Source organism: Rhea americana, unplaced genomic scaffold, assembly GCF_003343005.1.
Source record: "Rhea americana isolate MKP2758 unplaced genomic scaffold, rheAme1 scaffold_193, whole genome shotgun sequence".
In the NCBI taxonomy this organism is placed as follows: Eukaryota; Metazoa; Chordata; class Aves; order Rheiformes; family Rheidae; genus Rhea; species Rhea americana.
Genome location: NW_028186072.1, coordinates 704,902 through 727,933, shown reverse-complemented (window position 1 = coordinate 727,933; position 23,032 = coordinate 704,902). Strand labels below are relative to the sequence as shown.

The 23,032-nt window shown below is 38.4% G+C and overlaps 1 protein-coding gene across 1 annotated transcript in view; it reads right to left on the bottom strand.

Moving 5' to 3' along the window:
• MED12L (mediator complex subunit 12L) overlaps positions 1–23,032 on the bottom strand; it is a 148,336-nt gene that overhangs the window by 4,460 nt on the left and 120,844 nt on the right. Inside the window, exons 31-41 of the mRNA XM_085302872.1 lie at positions 20,419–20,530; positions 19,072–19,161; positions 16,881–16,990; positions 16,247–16,382; positions 15,612–15,773; positions 13,748–14,113; positions 12,753–12,909; positions 11,222–11,439; positions 2,574–2,663; positions 1,796–2,016; positions 350–506 (exon numbers count right to left, since the gene is read on the bottom strand). Coding sequence (XP_085158998.1) covers positions 350–506; positions 1,796–2,016; positions 2,574–2,663; positions 11,222–11,439; positions 12,753–12,909; positions 13,748–14,113; positions 15,612–15,773; positions 16,247–16,382; positions 16,881–16,990; positions 19,072–19,161; positions 20,419–20,530 — 1,819 coding nt within the window. The remainder of the gene's footprint in view (positions 1–349; positions 507–1,795; positions 2,017–2,573; positions 2,664–11,221; positions 11,440–12,752; positions 12,910–13,747; positions 14,114–15,611; positions 15,774–16,246; positions 16,383–16,880; positions 16,991–19,071; positions 19,162–20,418; positions 20,531–23,032) is intronic.

The window sequence follows — 23,032 nt, the reverse complement described above, 5'->3', positions numbered from 1 at the left end:
TAGTATTCACTGTAACACCAGATAGGCCACAGCACAACCACTGCTTTTGCCTCAGAACATTCAGATAGGCCATTCTCAAATTTACCATTTCCAAAAGTGTGCTACAACCTTGAAGACATGGAATTTTACATGTACACCCATCAAGTTTTCTTTTGGAAGCCCTAAATGTAAAGAATGAATTATTTCACTCAAATAAAAGCAGTTCAGGTTCATAATACCAGACTCCATTGCTTTAAACTTGAGTATGCGTACAAGTGAGTGTGAAATACCATCACCTGATACAGTGATGTTTACACTTCCTTTCCTGCATGCAAATGTCTCTCTCCTTTAATGCAGTCGAGTCACTCACCTGAAAGAGTCTCTGCTGTCGAATCTGCTGCTGCCTCTGTCTCATCTGTTCCTGAGGCACCTGTACTGAGTTAAGGTTTGGATGTGGACCTGTGCCTGAGACAGTATCCACTGCGCCTCCGACCAAAGAGTTCTGCTGCAAAGGCTGATGGGTCAATCTGATTGGAAAAAAAATAAAAAGATGGTTATACTTCAGTTATAAACTGAGAATAAGTTAGTCTAGAAGCACTCAACTATAGCCTGTAACCTTAGTCTTAGGATTTAGTCTTAGGATTTTAGGTTTGACAGGAAGAATATATTTTTAAATATGAATGTTTTGAAAAATATTCCATAACAGGAGCAGTTCCATACTACTGCCCAGTAACTGATAAGTAAGTAATAACATTTCTCTGAACACAACAAGTAGATCTAACCATCTGGCTCTCTTGCATTATTTAGAAAGAAAAGTGAACTTCCACATTGCAAGCAAGAATTGCACATGTACATTAAAATTCTCTCATTCAAAGTGTTTTCCAGTTATATTAGAATGAATTCAGATACAACACTGATGATAAAGACTTTTCAGTATTTTAGAAAATAAAAAGTGGACCACACAAGAAATAGTTCCATAGGGTGTTATAGGAGTAATTAAGATTGACAAAGCCAGAAAGATGTACATGGGGAAAAACATGTTGGATAGCTAACAATTTAACTTAGCTGTGTAAAACTTTCAGTAAAGACAAAGCAATTCGAGTTTGCAGCTTTATTCCAAATGCAAGGTGCCTTGTATGTTTTTGTACAAGGCTGTCAGCAAACTAAAGGCCAAACTCAACATTTTCTACTTTACTTTTCGATACTCCCTATTACAGATGTCATTTCTGCTTCATCTGTTTTCTGTTTCGTTACATTTCTTATCAAATTATTTTTTTCCTCACAGTTTCTCGTATACATTGCATCTCAGCTGTACTTTCAAACTGAAGAAGAATTAATACATCCAAGCTTAAGCAAAATTCATTTGTCTATTGCTAGTTAAATTACCTGATTACAACAGATCTGCTGTTTTCTGGACTACAGAATCTTTAGTAAACCTGGAATATTTATTAGTGTTTAACAGGATACACTTGTTTGCATGGTATGGATATATCTCATGTAGTGTATGTATTAGCATGTGCATGTGTGTGGTGAAACAGTATCCAAGAATCATTTTTAAAAAAAAATATTTTTATACTCTACAAATATACAGGATAACTGGGCAGCAGTATGTGCCAAGACTAATTTAAAACAGAAATTAAATGAAGAAAAACATGGGAGAAAATTAAGAAGAAAGGCAAATTTATTGCTAAATAGACCCAGCATTAACCTCATTTTGGTTAATAAACTTAATTTTAAATAAATGTTTAGACCTATAAATCAAAGTTGCAGTCAGAATGCTGCACTATTACCAGCCATGAGAACCCCAGTGCCTTACCGCTGAGTGCCTGTCAAAGGCTGAATGTACGCAGTAGCCTGCTGCTGAATATATCCACTTGGCTGTTGTTGCATCTGTCTTAGTCTTTCCATCAGCGTGGGACTGGCATGGGTTGCTGTGTATGGTCGGGGGCTGTAGCTGGGGGAAAGTACTATACCACCAGCCTGCTGCTGTGGCAAAGGCATCTGGGTACTGTACATCGTGTATCCATGAGGCATGCTCTGCATGGAAAACAGCCAGAAAAGCGATTTCACTGAGGCCATATTTAAATTAACTTTATTATAAAATACAGAGATTACCTTTATCAAAAGAACAAAACAGACAAGTCAGCAAGATCCAGTGCTCACCCACACACCAAGCAGCAATTACCACATGCTGGCAGCACCAGCACTGTCTGCAGGTCCAGGCTCCCCTCAACTCTGGTGCTCCTCCCCACTTTTCTTTTTTAACCCAAAGATCGGGATGGGTGTGACGTAAAGATTTATTTGAAGAGTTAGTGAGCTCACCAGAAAGAGTCTTCAGAGATTTAACTCTGAAGTACACTTGGTCTCTCCAGTTTTGCCTAATGATGTGGCTGGTAAAATGACCACGTTAAGATTTTTACCTGATACAGCAGGCAGAGACAAATGAACGCTCTGGAACGTGCCACTGCCATGAGAGGCCACATGAACAAGGTAAGCCCTGAGCAAACCTTCAGTAGAGAAAAGCAGGCCGAAAGGCACAGGGGCTGGTTTTAAAAGCATTTTTATGCCTTTGCTCCACAGGAGCATCTCAGTACCTGTGCTTGCTGTAACCCTGGGTACTGTGGCAGCTGAGAAGAGGGTCGAACTTGCGGAGAAAAAATAGCAGCTTGGTCTATTGGCTGACCCTGAAAGACACGTTAAGATCAGACACAATCTCGATGCTCTAAACAAGCAGCTTTCAAATTCTRGATACAAATCCAATCAACTCATGTAATAAAGCATTATGGAGAGACTTTACCATTTCCTTCATGAAAGCTGCATTGTTTAACACCAAACTGACTGCTGAACTACATTAATTCTGTATTTACTTGTATGGAGATGGAAGAATTGACTTTGCTTTGATTTATGATACTATTGTAAYACTGCAAAGTGAATAAAAAGGCATTTACTGAACAGAGGTGTTGCAGACACCCTTTGAAAATGGAATTTTCGAAAGGATTTCTCCTATCTTGTAAAAAAAAGTCTCAAAGACAACACACATTTTATATACATATTATATTACATTATAAACTTAATTATTATTATATTATATTACATATATATTAACACATATATTATACAGGAAGCACATTAAACTGTATGGGAAGTTTAAAATCAGTGCTCATCTCCAGTTTTAATACAGTGCCGCTAACTTTCCAAGGCAACTTCATCACTAGCCTTCCCCCAGATATCAGACAAAATGCTCATTATCAGAGGCTATGACGATGCACACAAAATACGTACAGGATAAATACATAAGCATCTCCAGCTTCTAGCCATTACAGACCAGAAACGCACTCCAATCTTGTGATCACTAGAGCCCATTAACTTCAAATTCAAAATTAATACCCAATTATGACAAATCATTTAAAGATTTCAACTGTTACTGCATTAGTATGTTCTGAAGCATAAGAGAAAAAAATTTAGACATAATTGTGAAAAAWTTGTGAATGAGAAWTTGGCAGGAGTACAATCAACTCTGMGTATTTTTTTCTGTGATTGTAATGCTGTAATTAATCATTTTGAAAACCATTCTACTCAAAAAAAGCTCAGTCACAGACATGAACTGGAAACAGTCACGTTCTTCCCATTTAGCTGCCCAGCTCACAAGGGAAACAAACAAATTCAAGTCCTCCAACAAAACATTTGCCATTTTAATCAGGATATTCATAGAAAGATGTATTATAATTCAAGGCTAAAAGTCACTTAGGTACAAACAGTGCAAGCCACAGCATTACAATCAGAGCTAGCATCTGCAAGGAAAATGTTGCAGGGGGTAAAACACTGAAGCACCATAGGACCTTTCCTCCTTCATCTGCTTGCATCCCTGTAGCTGGAATCATACCAAATGTTAACAAGCATGTATGTGCGATCAGCAGYTCTGCAGTTCAGCTATTATTTTGGTTTGTGTTTAAAAATACACCTAGAAAGAAAGARACATGGAACAAATGGAACTGTCTGGTCCAAGCTGCCGCAGCACAGGGAAATGGTGCCCTGAGACGGTGTTCCCGCTGTGTGCAGGGAAAYGGGAGAATTGTATCCAGGGGTGGCAAGAAGATTGCCAAGTACTTTAAAACTTTCTTGTTTTAAAATGAAACAAATAAAGAAACATAAAGAAAAGAATAATCTTTTCTATGAACAAGTTGCTTCAGAAATCCAAATTAGAGATAAAAATATAATTTGAGTTCACCAAAGGTAAACTGTGAAATACAATAAAATCACAACTGATCTGTAGAAAACCTGAGGCCTTCAACTGCTCCAGCAGTAACACAGACTGCCTTGGGGTTCTGGGGAAGCGGGTCCAGGCAGAAGCTCCGCCGGGAGTCGGGCCGTGTGTCACCCTGCTGGTCCCCGCAACGCTCTCACACAGTTCCCTGGGAAGCCGGCGACAGCCAACCTGATGTGTCCAAGAACACAGTTTGTGCCCCAATGCCCATACCCTTCCTTTGAACACTGTCTTCCTAAAGTCAAAGGAAAGGTATATTAACGAAATTGGACTGAGCCCTAATTCTTTAAGAAAATGCTAAATAAGCAGATGCACAATCTCAGAAATATCCAGCTGGCAGAGAGTCACAAATGAGTTTTGTCCATCAACCTTTTTCCTACCATTTAAAACATACATAAAGGAGCCCATCTCMAGGTGGTTTTGACTCCAAAGAGTAGAGCACTCACTGCTATAACCACAGCCTCTGAGGAACCACTACCCAGGCCAGGCACGTACCACAGACAAAATCAAACGTGACTTTTGAACAAAGAGCTGTTCATTAGTCAGGGTTCAGATCAATTTAATCYACAGCAGCAAGCAACCACAGAGCAAATTCCAATGCTGTGAGAGAGAGTTCTGTATTCCTGCACGGAAGCAGCAGACATTGCTAAACTTGAGACGACCTCTCCCTCCAGGCACAGCTTAGTAAAAGTTACCAGCACAGCAGCCAATTGCTGCAAGCCAGAATTGCGCATGCACTAATAAATAAATAAATAAATAAATAARKAAGGAAGGAATTGCACAGACTGTCAAAGCAGCAATGGTACTTTAGGATGATTCTGACAATCAAATCTGTCTTCAGAACTAGGCAGTGAAATGCTAACAGTTACAGGACATGAGAAAAATATCATATGATGATAAATTTAAAGACTTCATTGTATACTTGCTACATATCTAGGTGTGTCTAATTAGGTGTAMATATGCTAACACGTTAACCACCATAACATGTTACCAGTAATAACAGTATTATTGCATACACAAAATATTGATAACACAGTGAACAGGAAAGACTTTTTAAAAACATACTTTGTTTTGACTTTCCAATTAGTGCTTTTGACAACATTGAAGCATTCCCTAAGATGGTAAGAAACAGTTAAAACTAACTCTGAAACAGCTTTTCTCATTACTATCTGGCAAGCTTTCAAACAGATAATTAAGGGAAGCCACAGGGAGGGACATCTTATTTTCCCAAGAAACAAGTGAATTCTGTGAAACATAATAATGTAACAGGTAACCSTTAGCTGCTACTTGTTTTGAAAGTAGCCAGAAGTGGTTATTCTGGTAACTGCACATTCTTCTGCAGCTCAGGAAAGCAACATCAGGCAGGGTGCTGCCATGCTTGCCCGAGACGAGAAGTATTCTGGAAGCTGCTACAGCAGGGCYCGGGGAGAGCTCTCGCTCCGCGGCCGCCCGGCAGAAGCGTGAGCAGGTCACGAGGAGCCAGCAGACGCCCGCATGGCCCAGCACGGCACAGGCCGGACCACCGCCGGCACGCACGGGGCGGAAAGCAGTGTGCCCTCCTCCCTTGGCAGTGTACCTGCCGCTCGGCTCACGGGGCAGGGCTGATGCCACATTCACCTTTGCTTTATTTTACGCACACCATGGAAAAAGCTAGCACAGAGCAGAGCAGAACCAGCCACCAGCGGGAAGGTAATGGAAAACGCAAAAAACGAGTCATGCTTAAATGTACAGGGCATCAGAAATATCTTGCAGCTACTCTAATCTTTCACAGTCAGAAACACAACACTCTCTGAAAAGGAAAATAAGTCAATGATCCAGTTACTGGAAATACACTGTGTGCACGCCAGTGTATTCACAATCTTCATGCATGCACCTGCCATACCATCTAAGTAAGAAGAGTGCCCAAAGCGTATCATTCTCATCCAAAGCAAGGTGTGCAGCTTGYTGAAAGAAATGAATGTTGGTGCATAGGGAAAAAACAGGAGAAAAATGTATGGTCTCAGAATGGTTACCATTATGTTGTCAAAGCCATCCTGAAGGGATACAGCAGTGCTACAGATCTCCTAAAGGAAAAGGACAGGCGAGAAAATAGCAAACAACATAGAGAATTAGTCTTGGATTGTTAGTGGAGCAGTTCCTCTCATCCAAACACTATTACTATACATGAATGACTTCAATAGTTTATCTGATATTTTAATAGCATGGCCACGGCAGGAAAATACAAGATGTGTTCTTTAGCAAGACACTTAAAACAATTACGTACACATCCAGCCAGCAGTCAGTGTAACACTTGCAAAATGACTATAGAGCTAGAAAAAAAATTGAGTACTTAATGAACAAAAAAACCCTGAAGAACAATTTCTAATGGATCTTCTGGCTCAGTGTTGCATGTGATCTCCTCTAACAAACAGCTTAAAACCAGAAAGCTTTGTATTACCTATTTAAGATATGAAGCTTAAGAAATTGCCTGCAATCCATTTCTTCATGGCCATGTTCCACTGTGGGGGCAAAGCAGCTTCCCAAGAGAAGCTTAATAAACAGTCCGGACAAAACCAGAAAACCCACTTTGCTTTGTGAAACATGGTATTTGACCAAAATATCTTCCTAATCACTGTCTTTGAATATAAAATTGTCTTTTAGAAAGAGTAATCGGTTCATAAATTTATATTTGAATTAAGTAAATTAAGAGATCAGCAAACTGCCCACATTAGTTGAGAAGTGCCGGGAGATGCCAGCTGACCAAGGGTTGGCACAGGGGCTTGGGGATGGCAGAGCRTGGTGGATGCTGCCAGAAACCACTGTCTAGAGGAAGCATTAGCTTACTGGGGACACCAGCGTCTCAGCCCTCATCCCGTGCTAAATCAGTGTTACGTATGTTAAGGAAACCATAGATCTATATGAGTTAGCACRAAATTCTAATGCAAAATTTCCCTTCCTGTAAGGGGTCTCTGTGCTTAATATCCTTCTGCAGGAGGAATTTTATCCAAGTATCAGCCAAAAGAAGAAAATCTCCATAGTTTCCTAGGAGTCTGACAGATAAAGAATATCTTTTTTTGTGTTCACTGTAAGCTGTTCTTATTTGACAGCCGAGGCAGGAAAAGATGAGTGAGAGGTCATGCTAGCACACTGTACTTGGCTAGGTTATGCTTACACGTCCCCATGGCTCCAGCACCTCGAACAGGCCGGTGCTGGATGCTGCAGGGTGTCAAGGGCACTCACCACCCACGCGCACCCAGGAGAGAGGGCGGGGAAGCAGAGGGGGCACTGCCCACTTCTGAGCATCACGCCAAGTAAGCCTGACTTGTACACTCTGCCCAATGGACACACAGAAATATAAGCAGGTGTTTTATGATTTTTTTATACACACACACACACACACACACACTTTATTTGCTAATATTCAAATTCATACTGAAGTAGTGAATTTCAGCAGCTGGGCACATCTGCTAACTCATACATTCTCCACTACCAAAAAGTTTTGTTCTTATTTTCTTTTTAAAGGTCCTGCCCTAAAGACTGAAACTCTTTTGTATTTAGTATAGCAATTTCAGAATTGCTTTTTCCTGCTAAAGCTACAGTCTATGACTACCTTTACTTCTACAATAGACACATKATTCCACATCATGTAAGTTCCTCACAACAAAAACACAGAAGTTGAAAAAATATGCATTGGTGGAATTTCTACAAAGGTATTATCAAAAGTGAGACTTTTGATAAGCTCAGTTAGTCCATCCATTAGATATAACACACATCAGCTAGACCTAGGCCTGCAGATCTAAACAGCAAAAAAACAAAACCACCCAACTGGTGCCCTGCAAGTCAAAACAATTTAACCACTAACCTTCAACAAGTTCTGAGTTAGGATGTTGTCAGTGAGTGCTGTTGCACACACAGACTTTCCTAAGCTCAAAAAATTGCTGAGATATCTCTGTCAACAGGAATCAAAGACACTCACACTGTACAAGTGACTGAAACAGTTCTCTTGTACTCGGTTCTCTGTTCAATTCTCTCTTGTACAGAGAATTTGGATCTCTGCTGAAGTAGTCACCACTGTCTGCTGAACTGAGAACTGGTGTAATACACTCGGAGCTCTACTGTCGTTCATCTACGTGACCAGGCACCTCCGCTAGAAAGCTCACCTCAAGTGAACGTAGATTCACTCTGCAACTTGTTTGAGCATTCATGTGTAAGTCACTTCTATTTATTCTTATTTTCTAACTAAGCTACTGACCTCATGTCTAAAAAAGTTAGCACCCGAGACCTTTCTATGGGGCAGCATACAATCACCTGATTTTTKACAAGTAATACAATGGTTTTCTCCTAGTGTCTTTAACAAATTTACAGATTCTGGTATCAGATAGGCAAGGGTAAAGGTTAAGTGATAAGTAATTGCCTTACAATTAATGCATAATTCTAAAGTACACTCACAACTCATGAAACACAGTAGTAGTATTTTATTACTGCTTTTCATGTTACAGGAATAACACRTTCCTAATTCAATGCATACAATTAGTACTATCACTTCCAGCTGTTTCAAACAACTAGTTGTATGGTCACATACTGTTGAAGTATTTCTGTATCTRAGTAGAGCAATGTGAAAAAGAAATTCCCAAACTAAATGAAATCTTTATACTGCTCACCTGCATATACTCACAAAATGCCAATGTTTAGGAAACTGTTAACAAAGTCCTTTTAGGTAATTTATGATGCTAATGAACCTCAAAACTTTTGTAAAATTTATGAACAGAAACTGTAAACATGGAAAGGATATCTTATCACTCATAGAAGCCTATTAATTCTAAACATAGAATTCAAAAAATTTTGGAACAAATCATACCTAACAGCAATTATTTCAAGTTGGGCTACAATCATTTACTAATTGTAGAGACAGGAAAAAAGAAACTTCAGTCTCTACTATAAGCCCAAGTGAAACAGATGCATTACACTGCAGCAATTCTTACAAATTACTTTGTTCCTACATTTCCAATCACATTCAGGACTGTTCATTTTCATTGTGCTTCCTACTCTAAACCCAGGACTGCACAAAGAACAACCTCAACTGCTGAGCTGGTATTTTGCTGAATAAAGCAGCCCTGCATGGGGCAGAGCAAGAGAGCACCCGGAGAGCCCCATGCAAAGAGCTGCTGGGACCTCAGAGGGGTTCTTTCAGTGTCCATGTTGTCGGCGTGCACTCAGATGACAAGGAAAGTGCACAGCCGGCTGGCGTGAATTGTTCATGTGGGTCCCTGCAGTGAGGGACTGTAAATAGGAGGCTGAAGAATTTGCCCCAAACGTCCAATAAGGCAACTGTTAGAAGCAGACAGAAAAGAGTAGGTCAGTCTGTGACACTCCCYAGGACATCGTGAACCCACACGTAACACTGCGTAAAGGTACTGGGTAACACGAGCTTTGCTTGCAGCGCTCTGGTTTGACATTGCTTAAAACAGTTTGACTCATACCAATTTACACCAATAAGGGATCATATACCCACTGAAACAGAGACCTTAAACACATATATCCAGAGATCTTGAGGTTAAAAAAAATAGAAAACAACAAGCATACCATGGTTTCAGAATTATGAACAGCATCATGTTAGACTATTCTAGCTTATCAGCAACTTAAGCACTGCAGAGTTCTGTATGCATCATAGCAGAGAGACTGAAAGAATGAATAGAAGGTTAATGAGGGAGCTCTAACACCGCAAAGGCAGGCTGGGAGAAATATCAACGGTACTCGCTAAAAATTTTAACGATTATGAGCAACCAGGGCACATCACCGAGAGGCTGAAAGCAAGAATCAGCATAAGGATATTGTATTGAAGAYAAGAATGGGTACAGAAAGGCTTTAAAAGTAAAGCCAAGCAATTATTGGTTCTCTCCTGAGCAATTCTGTACTACCAACTACTATACACACATTGCTGGTTATCTGGAACCTGAAAGCTAATTTTCTGTCCCTTGGTTCTTATATTACCAATTCAAGGGCTGACTGTTTGTAGRGATAGTCTGAAAACTAGCTCAGGCTCTGAAGGCAGTTGCACAATAGGCACATGCAGCTTTGAACACAGGAATTGCACTCTGCAAAAACATTAGGAGAAGAAACAGCAGCTGCTTCTAAACAACATGCACGTCCATGTGCAYGCACTTACAGAAATGGCTCCTACTGCACTTTCTGGAATTCTTACTTGTAAAGACATTGCTATGCCTCTGGTGCATACCTGTTCAACTTTTTCATTAATGACCTGGATGAGGGGACAGAGTGCCTCCTCAGCAAGTTTGCTGATGGTACCAAGTTGGGAGGAGCGGCTGATACACCTGAGGGCTGTGCTGCCATTCAGAGAGACCTGGCCAGGCTGGAGAGCTGGGCAGAGAGGAACCTCATGAGGTTCAACAAGGGCAAGTGCAGGGTCCTGCACCTAGGGAGGAATAACTCCATGCACCAGTACAAGCTGGGGACTGACCTTCTGGAGAGCAGCTCTGCAGAGGAGGACCTGGGAGTGCTGGTGGATGACARGTTGACCACGAGCCAGCAATGTGCCCTTGTGGCCGGGAAGGCCAGTGGTCTCCTGGGGTGCATTAGGAAGAGTGTTGCCAGCAGGTGGAGGGAGGTGATCCTGCCCCTCTACTCAGCCCTGGTGAGGCCTCATCTCAAGTACTGTGTCCAGTTCTGGGCTCCCCAGTACAAGAGAGACATGTAGCTTGGAGGTATATAGGATCATACAATCCCATTATGAAAGCCACTTTGACACAACACGGAAACAAATACAGCATCAAATAGCAGAAGCAAAAGCTGATTTTGTAGGACATAATATAAGTAGAAAGGGCTGAGAGACCAAAGGGCAAAAAAGTCTAAAAGCAGATGGCCTCAGCTAAGCAATATTTGGGGAGTTATTGTGAYAGTAAATGTCAAACAGCTCTCAGCATCGTAATCCTACGTATGGCAAGCASTGTGTCACTCTACCATTTGGGGGTTTGGACCAACCTGTTGGAGTGATCGTGACTGTGCTTGCTGCCTCATGAGTCGCTGCTGCTGCTGCTCTTGCTGCAGGAGTTTCATCTGAAGCAACTGCTGCTGAGATGTGATCGCATGGATAGAGTGGGGCTGCATCATGGTGCCAGAGCGGCGCTGAAGCATGTTGGACAGCGCTTGCTTTGTGTTAGTTGGCACAAAGGAGCCTGTCGGATCCAACCTCGAACCACCTAAAAAAGCACCAAAACCACAAATGCCTTCTCTGCCTTCCACAGGAGGGTTTTTGGTACAGATCACTGCTAATTCATCAGCTCCTATGATTTGCAATAGGAAAACAGTAAGTTTATCTCYGTAAAGGCAGACAATGAACTAGGTCAAACCAGATGCCTGGCCTGAAAAATTAATTGGCAAAATAACTTTGAAGACTACCCACTTGTGAATGAGAGTGAAAAGTGAATAAAAAAAAGGCTGCCACATGCTCTATACTATAAAATATTTTACTACTGTTGAGAAACAAAAGTTCCACATCAGATCAAAAGTCTGTTATGAATAGTTTATTATGTAAAGTCCATTTTTTCATGACACAGTAAGAATGTGCTACTGGAACAAAGGGGTGTGTGTGTGTGTGTGTGTGTGTGTGTGTGTGTATTTTATATATATATTTTTATATATATCAACATAGTAATGAAAGCACTTTTTAAATATATATAATGCGTGTGTATACGTATATAAATATACATGCGTGCGCACACACACACGCATGCACATATTTTTAATCAGCATTTCATTGACTTTGTAGCCACTATCTGATGTTTTTTGAAGACTTTTATGCACCTAAAATACAGATATAGTTACAGCTGGTGCTTCAGAATAAATATTTTTTTATTTAAATAACTATTTAAATATTTATATAAATATTTATTCATAATTCAATATTTAATATTTATAACTGTAACGAAACTTCTAAACTTCTCTTGTGTAATTTTGTATAGTGATATAATAGTTGTTTCYCAAAACACAAGAAACTGCTGTTCTTACAGCAAGCAAAACACATATGCTAAACTGTTTAAACATTAACAGGAAGCAATAAACAAGCCTCCAAGACTTAAATGGAGGCTCCCAAATGCTGAAACAATGTTAGCCCACAGATTTATTTATTCCTTCTAACGGATATTAAACTTGATTATAGCCATCTTGGCTCTTGGTACAAATCAAAAAAGAAATAACCCAAAAGATTTTTCATTTCTTTTAATCRTGCCTCTGTTATTTAACTCCTCATCAAAGTTCTATCAGTATTCTTCTTTTGCTATCACCAGAAACAATCAGTAGGTCATTTTTGTTTATCTACAAAAGAATTTTAATAACTTAGTAGAGATATACTTAAAACTGATAAYGAAAGGCCCTTCTAAAAACAGGTTAGTTAAAGGAGTAAAACAAATTACATTAGCAGTCACAGCCTGCTTTGGAAAAAAGTTAAAAATATGGTTCTAGTAAGTCAAATTTTCTTACACATGAAGTAATAACATGCAAAACTTACACATACCTGGTGGGAGGGGCTGGTTCTGAACAAGGAAACCAGGCTGTTGCGGCTGTCCCACAACACTGTAGCCCCACAAGGCAGACTGGGAATGGTGCATCATTTGAGARGAAATTGGTGAATAATTAGGAGGCACTCTGTATAAGGTGTTCTGTAGGTATTCCTGAAAATATACAGTAAAAGTGAATGTTACTGACGCTCATACCTTACTAACTCATAAATAATGCCAATTTTCCTACTAAATTATTGAAGGATAGAGACAGTTCCTATTGTCATTTGTAATGATGTAAAAACCAGATTAAGTCTCAGGCTGCCCACAGGTAATTAACACTAACAACTACATAGACACACCATACCCTTTTTACCTTATTGCAAGTATTTTCTATGGGTATAATTAGATGTAGCACACATACAGCCTATTGTATCAGTATATAATAACAGGAGGAGCTTAACTGAAATATCAAGAAAGTCCAGAAAACTATGTTAATACTGCAGTTGTTTAAAATGCCTCTTTAYGTAACATATTCACAAACAAGCTGGATGCTGACAAAATACTACTGTGTCTACAGCATAGATTGATTCACATTGATTTCCATTTGAATGGGGCCTGGGTCTGAACCAACACATTTGCTCTCAAGATAACTGAAATCAGAGAAAGGTTAGAAATAGATAAATATAACAGCCATACTTCTGCACCAACATGAGAAACAATAAGCASCACACACATAACATGCATGGTATTTAGGGAATAGGAGCTAGTCCAGCACCTATTAYACAGAATTTCAAGTCCTCAGTACAGTATACTCCTATACACTAATTCTCTTGGAGCTTTATTTGATAGAAATTCACCTTTCTTCTGACCTTCTCCATTTACTGCCCTCATTAGGTCCAGCTCCTGCGAGGTGCAGGACAATTTCCTCAGACAGCTGAGATACACAGCAACATGCAGCAGAGGCTTCAGCAAGATATTTCAAATTTTGTACTGTACATCAGGCACTTACATCAGCCCTTGAGCTTGACTTTGACTTTCTCTTCCTGCCTTTAGTTTTCTTCTCATCATCTGCGATGTGTTTTCCCTGATCTGAGAGCTCTGCTGACTTTCTTTCTGGTTCCTGAGACACAGGTGTGTTAGGCTCTTCCTCCTCCTCCTCCTCTGGAGGAAGGGGCAAGGGCTCGAGGTAGTAGCTCCGTGGCTTAGGTTTTGGATGTGTGTGGTACAGGAGGAGATGCTGCTGGTCCTCATACTTTATCACTTTCCTATCAACACGAACTGTACCAAACCAGGCCCAGGAGAGAGGAGCAGGATTTTTATGACCTTCAAATAAATCCCAAGGGGATACCTTTTGTTTTGTTGAAACCTGGAGACCCTGTTTCAAAATAGAAGTAAAGTTAACATTTTAGGAATGTTGAACTAGAGTTACTTGCTTTTGTGCATAATGACTCAAGTCAGAAAACCCAGTAAGGATTTTTTTCCCCATCAACAAGGCATACTGAATGCATAGAGGTGGAATTTTAGTTTCTATCCATGGCTGCCACTAGATAAAAGTAGCTATATTGTTATGGTAGTGTTTACTAATAGCGCTAATAAATCCTTAAGTTCTATCTATCACATTTTGGAGGAGAAATCAAATAACCCATCAAAAATTGTTTATTGGAGGATGTATTTGCTAAAGGTTTACATATTTAAACCAGAGGAGATAACTGTCAGCACTGTCTTGCAAAAGTGCTTAGTTAGCCTGAAAAATAAAAAGTTATAACCTTCTTTCTTAAATAAATTCACCTTAAAATTTTTTGTGTCCCTTCATATTGCCAAAAAATCCCACAACAATAGTTAGTTGTTCCATCTCCCCCCGCTTCTTTCCTCTGTCTTCTGTAAGCAGAATCCTACTCCCACCTTACTTCCAGCAAGTAACAGCTCAGACGGTTCCCAAGTTGAACAAGCTCTCAAGCATCAGATTCCATTGTAAATGCAAACACTTTTGTAAAAGCTTCTGCACTTCCATTCCAAGTAAAACATGATTTATTTCTTTGGCATCTTGTGTGGAGTTGGCCAGTATCAGCCAAGACCTCACACTGCAAAACAGAGCAAGCTGATATCCATGTTTGCTAAGCTGGCAGTTAAGAGATGACCATGTATTCTGTGGATTTAACTATGAAGGACTTGCAGCAAACTTAATTCAGTTCTTGTTCATGGAGAATTTGGTGCCTCAATTTTAAACAGATCAGAAAGCAAAAGGTTATCGAAACTATTGAATTTGTACGGATGGCACAAAATTGTTTCCACTAAAGATACATACACCTGMAGTTCTGAGAATGTCTGCAAGTGTCAGTGAATCCTTACGGAAAAGAGGAGACAATATTTCATATCAATAATGATGCAGGGATGGTAATAGTGGTATACTGTTCAAGTTGCACTGGACCATTCTAGCATGCACACTTGGGGTTTAACAGCTCTCTAAGCCTCTCTCTAAACCCACTCCTACTTTCATACTCTGCCTGAGAATTTTCACATGGATCATGCAAACAAAAAATGTCCATGTGTATTTGAAACAAAAATATGTTTGACAGAAAAAAAAGGTCAGTCATCTGGAACTATTTTTAAAGGTATTGTTCTGCAAGCCCAGGATTCTTCACTTGTAGTATCCTTGCTCATAAAAAGCCTAGCTGCTTAAAAGAGATTGCACTGCTACAGCTGAAGTTTTAATACAACTGAGTTCTGCCAAAGTCTATTACAGCAGAAGTACAATACTTTTATGATACTAGATATAAATGCATGCACTGTACAAGCTATACTCGCTTGCTTGACTTTCCTATATATCAAAAACCATGAAAAACTTAAGATAACAAGCAAACATTTACTCTTGCCTGTTTCTTATCAATGGAGTCGAATCCTGCAATTTTGTTCCCTTTGGTGTCGATCAAGGATCCCATTGGCTCACAAGTAATAATGTCACATGTCTGCTTTGGCAAAGGCAGTAGCTGGCGAACCTTGTCAATGCTTTCTGAACGCTTGTCTCCCAACTCTTTCTAAAGAATAAATAAAGAAATAAAGGAAAAGAAAAAGGGAAGAGAAACTTTGCACTGCTTTCACTATTAGAAAATACTCAGTTTCTGGATGAATCATTTCCCTGTACTTTTACTAAATTTATTCAAGTGTTTCTTACAATTTTTTTTAAGAATATAAGTTATCTTTTCATCTCTTTTGAACAGAACATAATACATATAATACAAGGTAAATGCAAATTTAATGTCTCATATATAAGTTACTCTTACTCTCTTTCAGGGTCTCTAAATGTAATTTAAATAGAAAAAATATTAAAACTCTGTCTTCCCACTCTTGCATTCTTTTTTTTTTTTCCTTCTTCTCTTCCTCCTTGTTATTGCTAGTGCTGCCTACTGTTCCTAGAGGCCTTCCCAGACACTGAAAATGACAGGAGTAAAAGATGATYACAAAATGTGATTCAAAAGAAATGCTAAATATAATCAGCTATAACACTTACTTTTAATTTTTTCACTAAATTCATGTAAGCTCTTTTGTTTTCCTCAGGCCCTCCTTGCGATGCGTTTGATAAGTCCGACACTAGCGTCCCATTGATCAGGACACCCAGCATATCAAGCACTGTTGTGAATAATTCACTGAGAGTAAAAAAGAGAAGTTTACCTTGAGGAATCACGAATTGCCAAGAGATCCAGCAGATAGATATTCTAAACGCGACTGTTTAGACCAAACAGATTTTCCAAGGTGTTCTGCATGCACATGCATTTCAGCTTGCATGTCTAAGCCCCAGTGTATACATACATGCAGGTGGATTGTCAGTAAAGCACATAAATCTTATTACATACCATAGCTCCAAACTGCAGACAACACAAGCAGCTAACAAATACCCATTAGAAATTATAAGTTCCATTTAGGAAAGCACTCAGGTACATGCTTTTAAGGAAACACACAAATAGTGTCCCTRGCACTTTCAAAAACAGAGGTGCTCCCCAAGTGCAACCGGAACTAAGCAAGGAAGTGGCACTCAAGCAATAATAAAACATAGGGAAAAAAGAAAAGTAGTAAGAACATATGTGCCATCTAAAATTAAAAGCACTAAAGGCATTAATTAGCTTTTTTAAATAGCGCAGACATACTTGTTGGTCTGCATATCAACAGTTCCTGAAGTAATTATCTGAAGGAGCAAAAGAGCCCAGTCTGTGGTCCACTGGGTACTTCTCTGCACTGTATCAAACATTCCACCTACCTGCAAAATAATGCAATAGACAGCAAAGTTCTGTGTATATCTCAGAGATGTATGCTTCCCTTTCAGTACGCATTAATTATAAATTAAACTGCTACCCAGTCCCAAGTGTTCCTGTGTGCTGACTGCCATCTTGATGCACTGTCCTTAAACAACTTTTCTCCCCAAACCCATGCTCCCAGCAAAGAGTTTCTCATAGGAAGGAATTATATACAAGCAAAATGGTACTAAACTACTTTTTCAAACAATTTAATAACTTCACTTTACTGTTTGATGTGACAAACTTTGAAGTCTTTGAAAATATGCTCAGAACTGAAAAGGTGTTAAATTTAAACTTTATAGTTACTGCTTTCTTCCACACACAAAAATTAGACAATAATGTCCATTGCAAAGAGAGAGAAAGATCCAAAGAACAAAATATTATTGAATACAAATGAGAACTGCTGAATGATTTATTTTCCTCATGAACAAATTTTCATTATTTCACTATTTCTAGTATAGTATGATACTGTAAAATACATCTTTATTTTGAGAAGGAACAACTTCATCAAAACTAGTCCTTCAAAGTTTGTGTTGTTCCAATTCAGTGGCTTACAAGATACTTGCTCAGGTTGTGAGCTAGATTTCCAAATTGGTCAGAATAGAGACCAAACCCCAAATTTCAAAGGTACAACTCTTCTACCCAATGAAAGCACAGTTCGCCTTTTGACAGTGACGGCCCTACAAAGGGAAAATATCTCCATATCACACAACATGATGCCTAAGGGGACTTAGGTCAAAACTATCCTGGTCTTTTCTTACTGTTATATTACATCTCAGGTCCTCCCTGTTCTATGAYGATGTTACTGTCAGCTTCACTGCTTTGCAGATTATATTAGTATATTAATTAACCTCTGCACCAAATACCTGCTTCAAATCATTTTGCTTGATGTGTCACAGTTTCTATCTTTCCAAAAATATTTTATTTTGTCATGTTTGTACTCACTTTAAATTCTTCATTATTTGTGCTTGCAATTATCCCACTTCACAATTCTTCCTGTGCTTACTTCAGAGTTGGGTCTTTCTCAATAAATACAAATTCACATCTCAGTACCCAGTTCTAGCTCCTAAACCTTGCTGAGTTTATATACATGATTATTCCTTGAACTACAAATGTGGTTTATTATTTGCAAAGGGATAAAATCTAGTTGCTTTTGTCTTTAAACCAAACATTGCCCATAGCAGGAATTTTCCCAACCCACGACAAAGGACATGCCTACATCATACTAGGTGGGCAGGTGACCTCTGCACTGAGAATGAACTAATAGTTCCAGCCTCATAGTAGATTTCACTGGCTCAGCAGGCACAAAATTGGGCACAATTGGCTCAAGTCCTTTTGACCTAGACCAGTAGAAAAGCTGCAGCTATCCCCCTTGGGCTGCACAGCTACCTCTAAGCAACTTCCAGAGAGATGGAAGACCATCAATAGTGCAGTATTACGYGTATCTCGGAAACTCCTCATTTTGGCTTTAGACATAGTAAGTCTCCACACACCTATCGCACCGTGTTAGAAAAACTACAGTGGTACTGCTGTCTGGTACAAAAGTGTTACGAAATGTGGGATGTCAGAGAACTCAATGGAAACTAAAGTTGATTAATACATGTATTCAGAGAGATGCAACTGCAATCAGGCATGCAGAGTTTAATAGTCAAATATTTCAAGACTCTGAAAGTCTCAACTATATTATCTGTCTAATTCCATAAAATTCTCATTTGTCATATCCTGGGAGGATAAATCAACCTGTCAGTGGACAATGTCCACAAAAAGATAACACATACGTGATGTTCCAGACATGCTCATAGGAAGAAGGAAGCATTAAAAAATAAATAAATAAAATAAATAAAAAAAAATCAGTCATAGACTAATGCTACCCGTAGCTGGTGCCCTGCCACCCTGGTGAGCCCAGTGGTGTCCAGTCCCTAGGAAGCAGTCGGCCCTCACTCCTCTTTGAGTGAGGACACTTCTTGCRTCTTACCATGTACTCCAGAGACTAGCTGCTATGTTTGCATACACCAACAAGACAATCATGTTAAGTTTTGCTTACCAAATTAAGACGAAGTTGTAAGGCTTCATGCATCATTTGTCTAGCTTTAACATCATCTTGGTATCGTTCTTCCTTCCAATTACTAAGGATCTTAAAAAAAAAAAAAAAAAAAAAAAAAGTAATAATTAAGGTGTTTTTGTCCTTTTAAATGATTTTCTCCCTTTAAAGTTTAAATCTTTGTGCCCATTATCTATAATGCATCATAAAAGATTAAAGATTAACCACTTTTTTATTCTCATTTCTGTCCAAAGTTTAGAGTCAATTAAACAAATTAAATGAGGTAAAAGTTTGATTTACAGAGAATTGGAAGAAATGTGATACTCTGCTATCAACTGTGACTCCAGATCTTCTTGTTCTAGCAAAAAAGATAATAAGCAGTTTTGTTATTTATACATATATATTTATTTAAAATAATGTTTGAAACATCCTAACTGCTTACCATGAATAGTAAATGGATCTCTTACATTAGATGCAACTTCCCAACAGGATCCTGTTGGACCCTTTGGATGAGTAATATTCAGAGCCTTAATAAGATGAGATTAACTGAATTTTAGAGGAAATCTCACAGAGCAAAAGAAGAGGCCAAGTGGCAGTAACATCAGGGAAAGAAACAAAGAAATGGATTGAGCTAGGATGTGATAAATAGCTAGAAACTGAATCTGAGCTGAGAGGCAATACGGACAAATAATGGCCCTACGAGTATCAATTTTCATTGTTGCAGTAAATTACAGAAATAAAGATTGAAAAAAGGAAAAGGATTCCCACTACACTGGGCACTGAATATATTCATTTTAAAGTCAGTATCAGTCTGAAGCAGCTAACATTCCTGTAGGATAAAGTATGATCCTGATGGCAGCAGGAAGGCTCGAATCAGCAGAGTTTGCAAGTAAGTGCAAGTGATCCAAAAAAGAGCTATAAGGGATGTCTTCTGGGCAATGGATCAGTTTGTGACTATGATTTTTTTTTAATATGTTAAATTCTTAATGTGTACCTACTGGAGAAGATGAAGAGTTTTCCCAAAGGAGGAAAGTTTCAAAATTATAGAAATTCCTTATGACCAAGCTAGAGATTAAAAAGACTCTCAGGACAAACACATATTATTGTTTTTCCTTGAAAGGACTGAAAACAGGCTCAAGTTCATTATATTTCTCTGTAACAATTTCAGAAATAACAACTTATTCACTCCCAAAGACAAACAAAACCCCTCCCCTTCCTTACTTCCTTGGACTGTTCCTTTTGGCATATGACACATTATAATTTTCCTGGTTTCGCACTATGCTGTACACATAAAACTGATGATACATCAATACCCAATGAAGGGAGCTCAGGGTTATGTGCTTGTTTTACCTGATTAACTTGATTTTGCAGTGATGTTAGAAGCCCTTCCCGTTGTTCATCCTGTCCCTTAAGGCAAGTAAGTACCAGAGAAAGGAAAGGTTGCTGACTCAAAAGAGACATGCTTTAAGAGAGGCAAACACAGAAGATCCAATTAGTAAAGTTATTTTGATACTTCTCGTCTTCACTCCCTTCCTTGTTTTGTCTATTTTTTTCTGGAAGTGGCACTGCCTGCATCCACTTCTGTTTCTGTTTTAGTAATTTAAAGTCTTACAAGACAAATTAAAAAAAATACCAATTCGAGTGCAAAGCAGAAGCCAACGTAAATGCACACATTACGCATGTCATTACTGAGAACCTACCTAGCTCATGACATTGAATGACCAAGAATTATATGGACACTTGAAAGTCTGACTCAGAAACAGAACATACTGTTTTAAGGCTACTTTGATTAGCCAGGGATGTAATTCTAGTGGAGACAAGGCAGCTAAAACTTCTAATCTATGTTAGTTGTTTGAACTGAATTCCAAGTTTCACTGACAAACACCGATTAGAACGATAGCTGCCTAAATTCCACTAAAATTTTAGCACTGGCTTAGCATAGGTAAATGGAGACACAGCTTTAACTGGTCGTAGGCGACACGCCATACCAATGTAAGAAYTTTCAGAATAATTTTTATATTAATGTGTATCAGTTATAAAAGTAAAATTAAAATAAACAGAAAGAAATATACTGAAATAAACTGAAGTACAACATGYGAAGTAGAAAAGAAGTTAAAAATCAAGGTCAGCAAAGGAATCTGAGTAACAGTTCATGCAATCAATTTTTAGCTAACCTGGAAAACTAAACGCATCTTTAAACACAATAGAAATACGTATCCATACATACAGATGCATATTTATTACTAGTATTCATTTCAACAGTTATTTTTATTTGGCATTTAAATTGACTTAAAAAATTTAGGACAAAATTAGTATAAAGGATTGGCAAAATGTCAAAGTTCCATAAAAGTAGTAAAATAGGGAGTCTTAATTTTCAGTGTTAAATAGTGTTTTTTCTCRTTTGAGGAACAATGTAGTATGAACAGCTCTTCATTTTCTCATTAATTTCCATGGAATATTTGCAATTTGCAAGACAACAATTATTATTGCAGTTGCCACCCTTACTATAAAAAGTAGAGTTTGAAATAAGGAAAATAATCAACCTTTTTTACTTCTTACACATATCTCATTTATATGTATGTTACATATTAAGATTTCATACTTTCCCATAGCATCATTGTTTTTGTCATGCAAGGAGTAGCAAAAATTGCTTTTTTAATCGTGAAAACACTGTAAAGCTTCCAAACGCACACAGAAAGGAAGTCTGTTGTAACAAGTGTAATATGTTTGTAAAAGCTTTTACTTCTGTGCTTTTACTTTTACCATGGAAAAGGGGTGTAACAGTTTCTACAGGCATTTTATTCATGCCTTGAAAGAAGCTTGTTTAAAATTTTTTAGGCACTCAAACTCTCATGTAAGAAAAGAACCTGAAGCCAGAGGTAGGTTCCATATTCCTTGCTACTGATGAAGAAAGCTAACATAGCTGGGGAATAATGGAAAACTGCTGAAATGCTCTGACTACTCAGAAACATCTAGCAAAGAGACAAATAAAGAAAAGTCTCTGTTTTTATCTACTAATAGACAGTGCAGGTATTATAAATGAATTAGAAGGATATATTCTATATTCATAAGGATAATATTTAACTCAAAAGCTGCATATGGCAAAATTTCTACAGGTCAACCTATTACAYGAGAATACTATTAAAGAAACAGTCTAGATGAACTAGGGGAGTCCAACATTAGAGAGTAGCTAACATACTAGAATTATGATGGAAAGAAAAAGATTAAATTTAAAGGGAAAAGTTAGATGAAGAAGGCTGCAAAATGTCAGTAGATTTAATGAGAACCACAAATCAAAATCAATACATGCAACACAGGTTTACAAGAGTACTATAAACTGGTAAAGCCCAGTTACTGGTCACCCACTCAGTGAAAGTGTACTACACGAACAACACTGAGGGAGATCAAAAAAGCAATGTACACTGGTAATGTAATAAGAACAAAGGAACTTAGTTACAGGTACAACAATCAAATACCACAAGCTTTTAAGTGATTCGTTTTGTTGAACAACTGGAAGTTTGGAAGAGCTTCACAAGAAAAAAGACTATCATTACCCGAAGGTAAGAAACCTCATTATATATAGTATTTGATGTAATTTCTACCATAACTATAAGAAAGTATAAAGAAATTATAGACATTGTGGAAGAACATTTTACTAAAGGGGAAAAAAAAATCAATAATCATTAAATGATTAAAGGCTCACTGGTTTAGAAAGTTACAGGTGAATTTCAAGTTTCACTACTCCCAACAGGAATTAAGCAAGGAAAAGGCCTGTTCCCATGGAAGGGAAGAGACAACAAGCTTCTGACCACCCTTTAAATCCCTAAGATTTCCAATCAGCATACTGCAGAGTAGTCACTGAAAGATCAGTTACAAAGCTCTCACATCAAAGCTCTACAAAGCTCATCACCTCTCACATACAAGGTTGATAATTTACTGTTCCAAAAAAGTGAATCAATAAGGT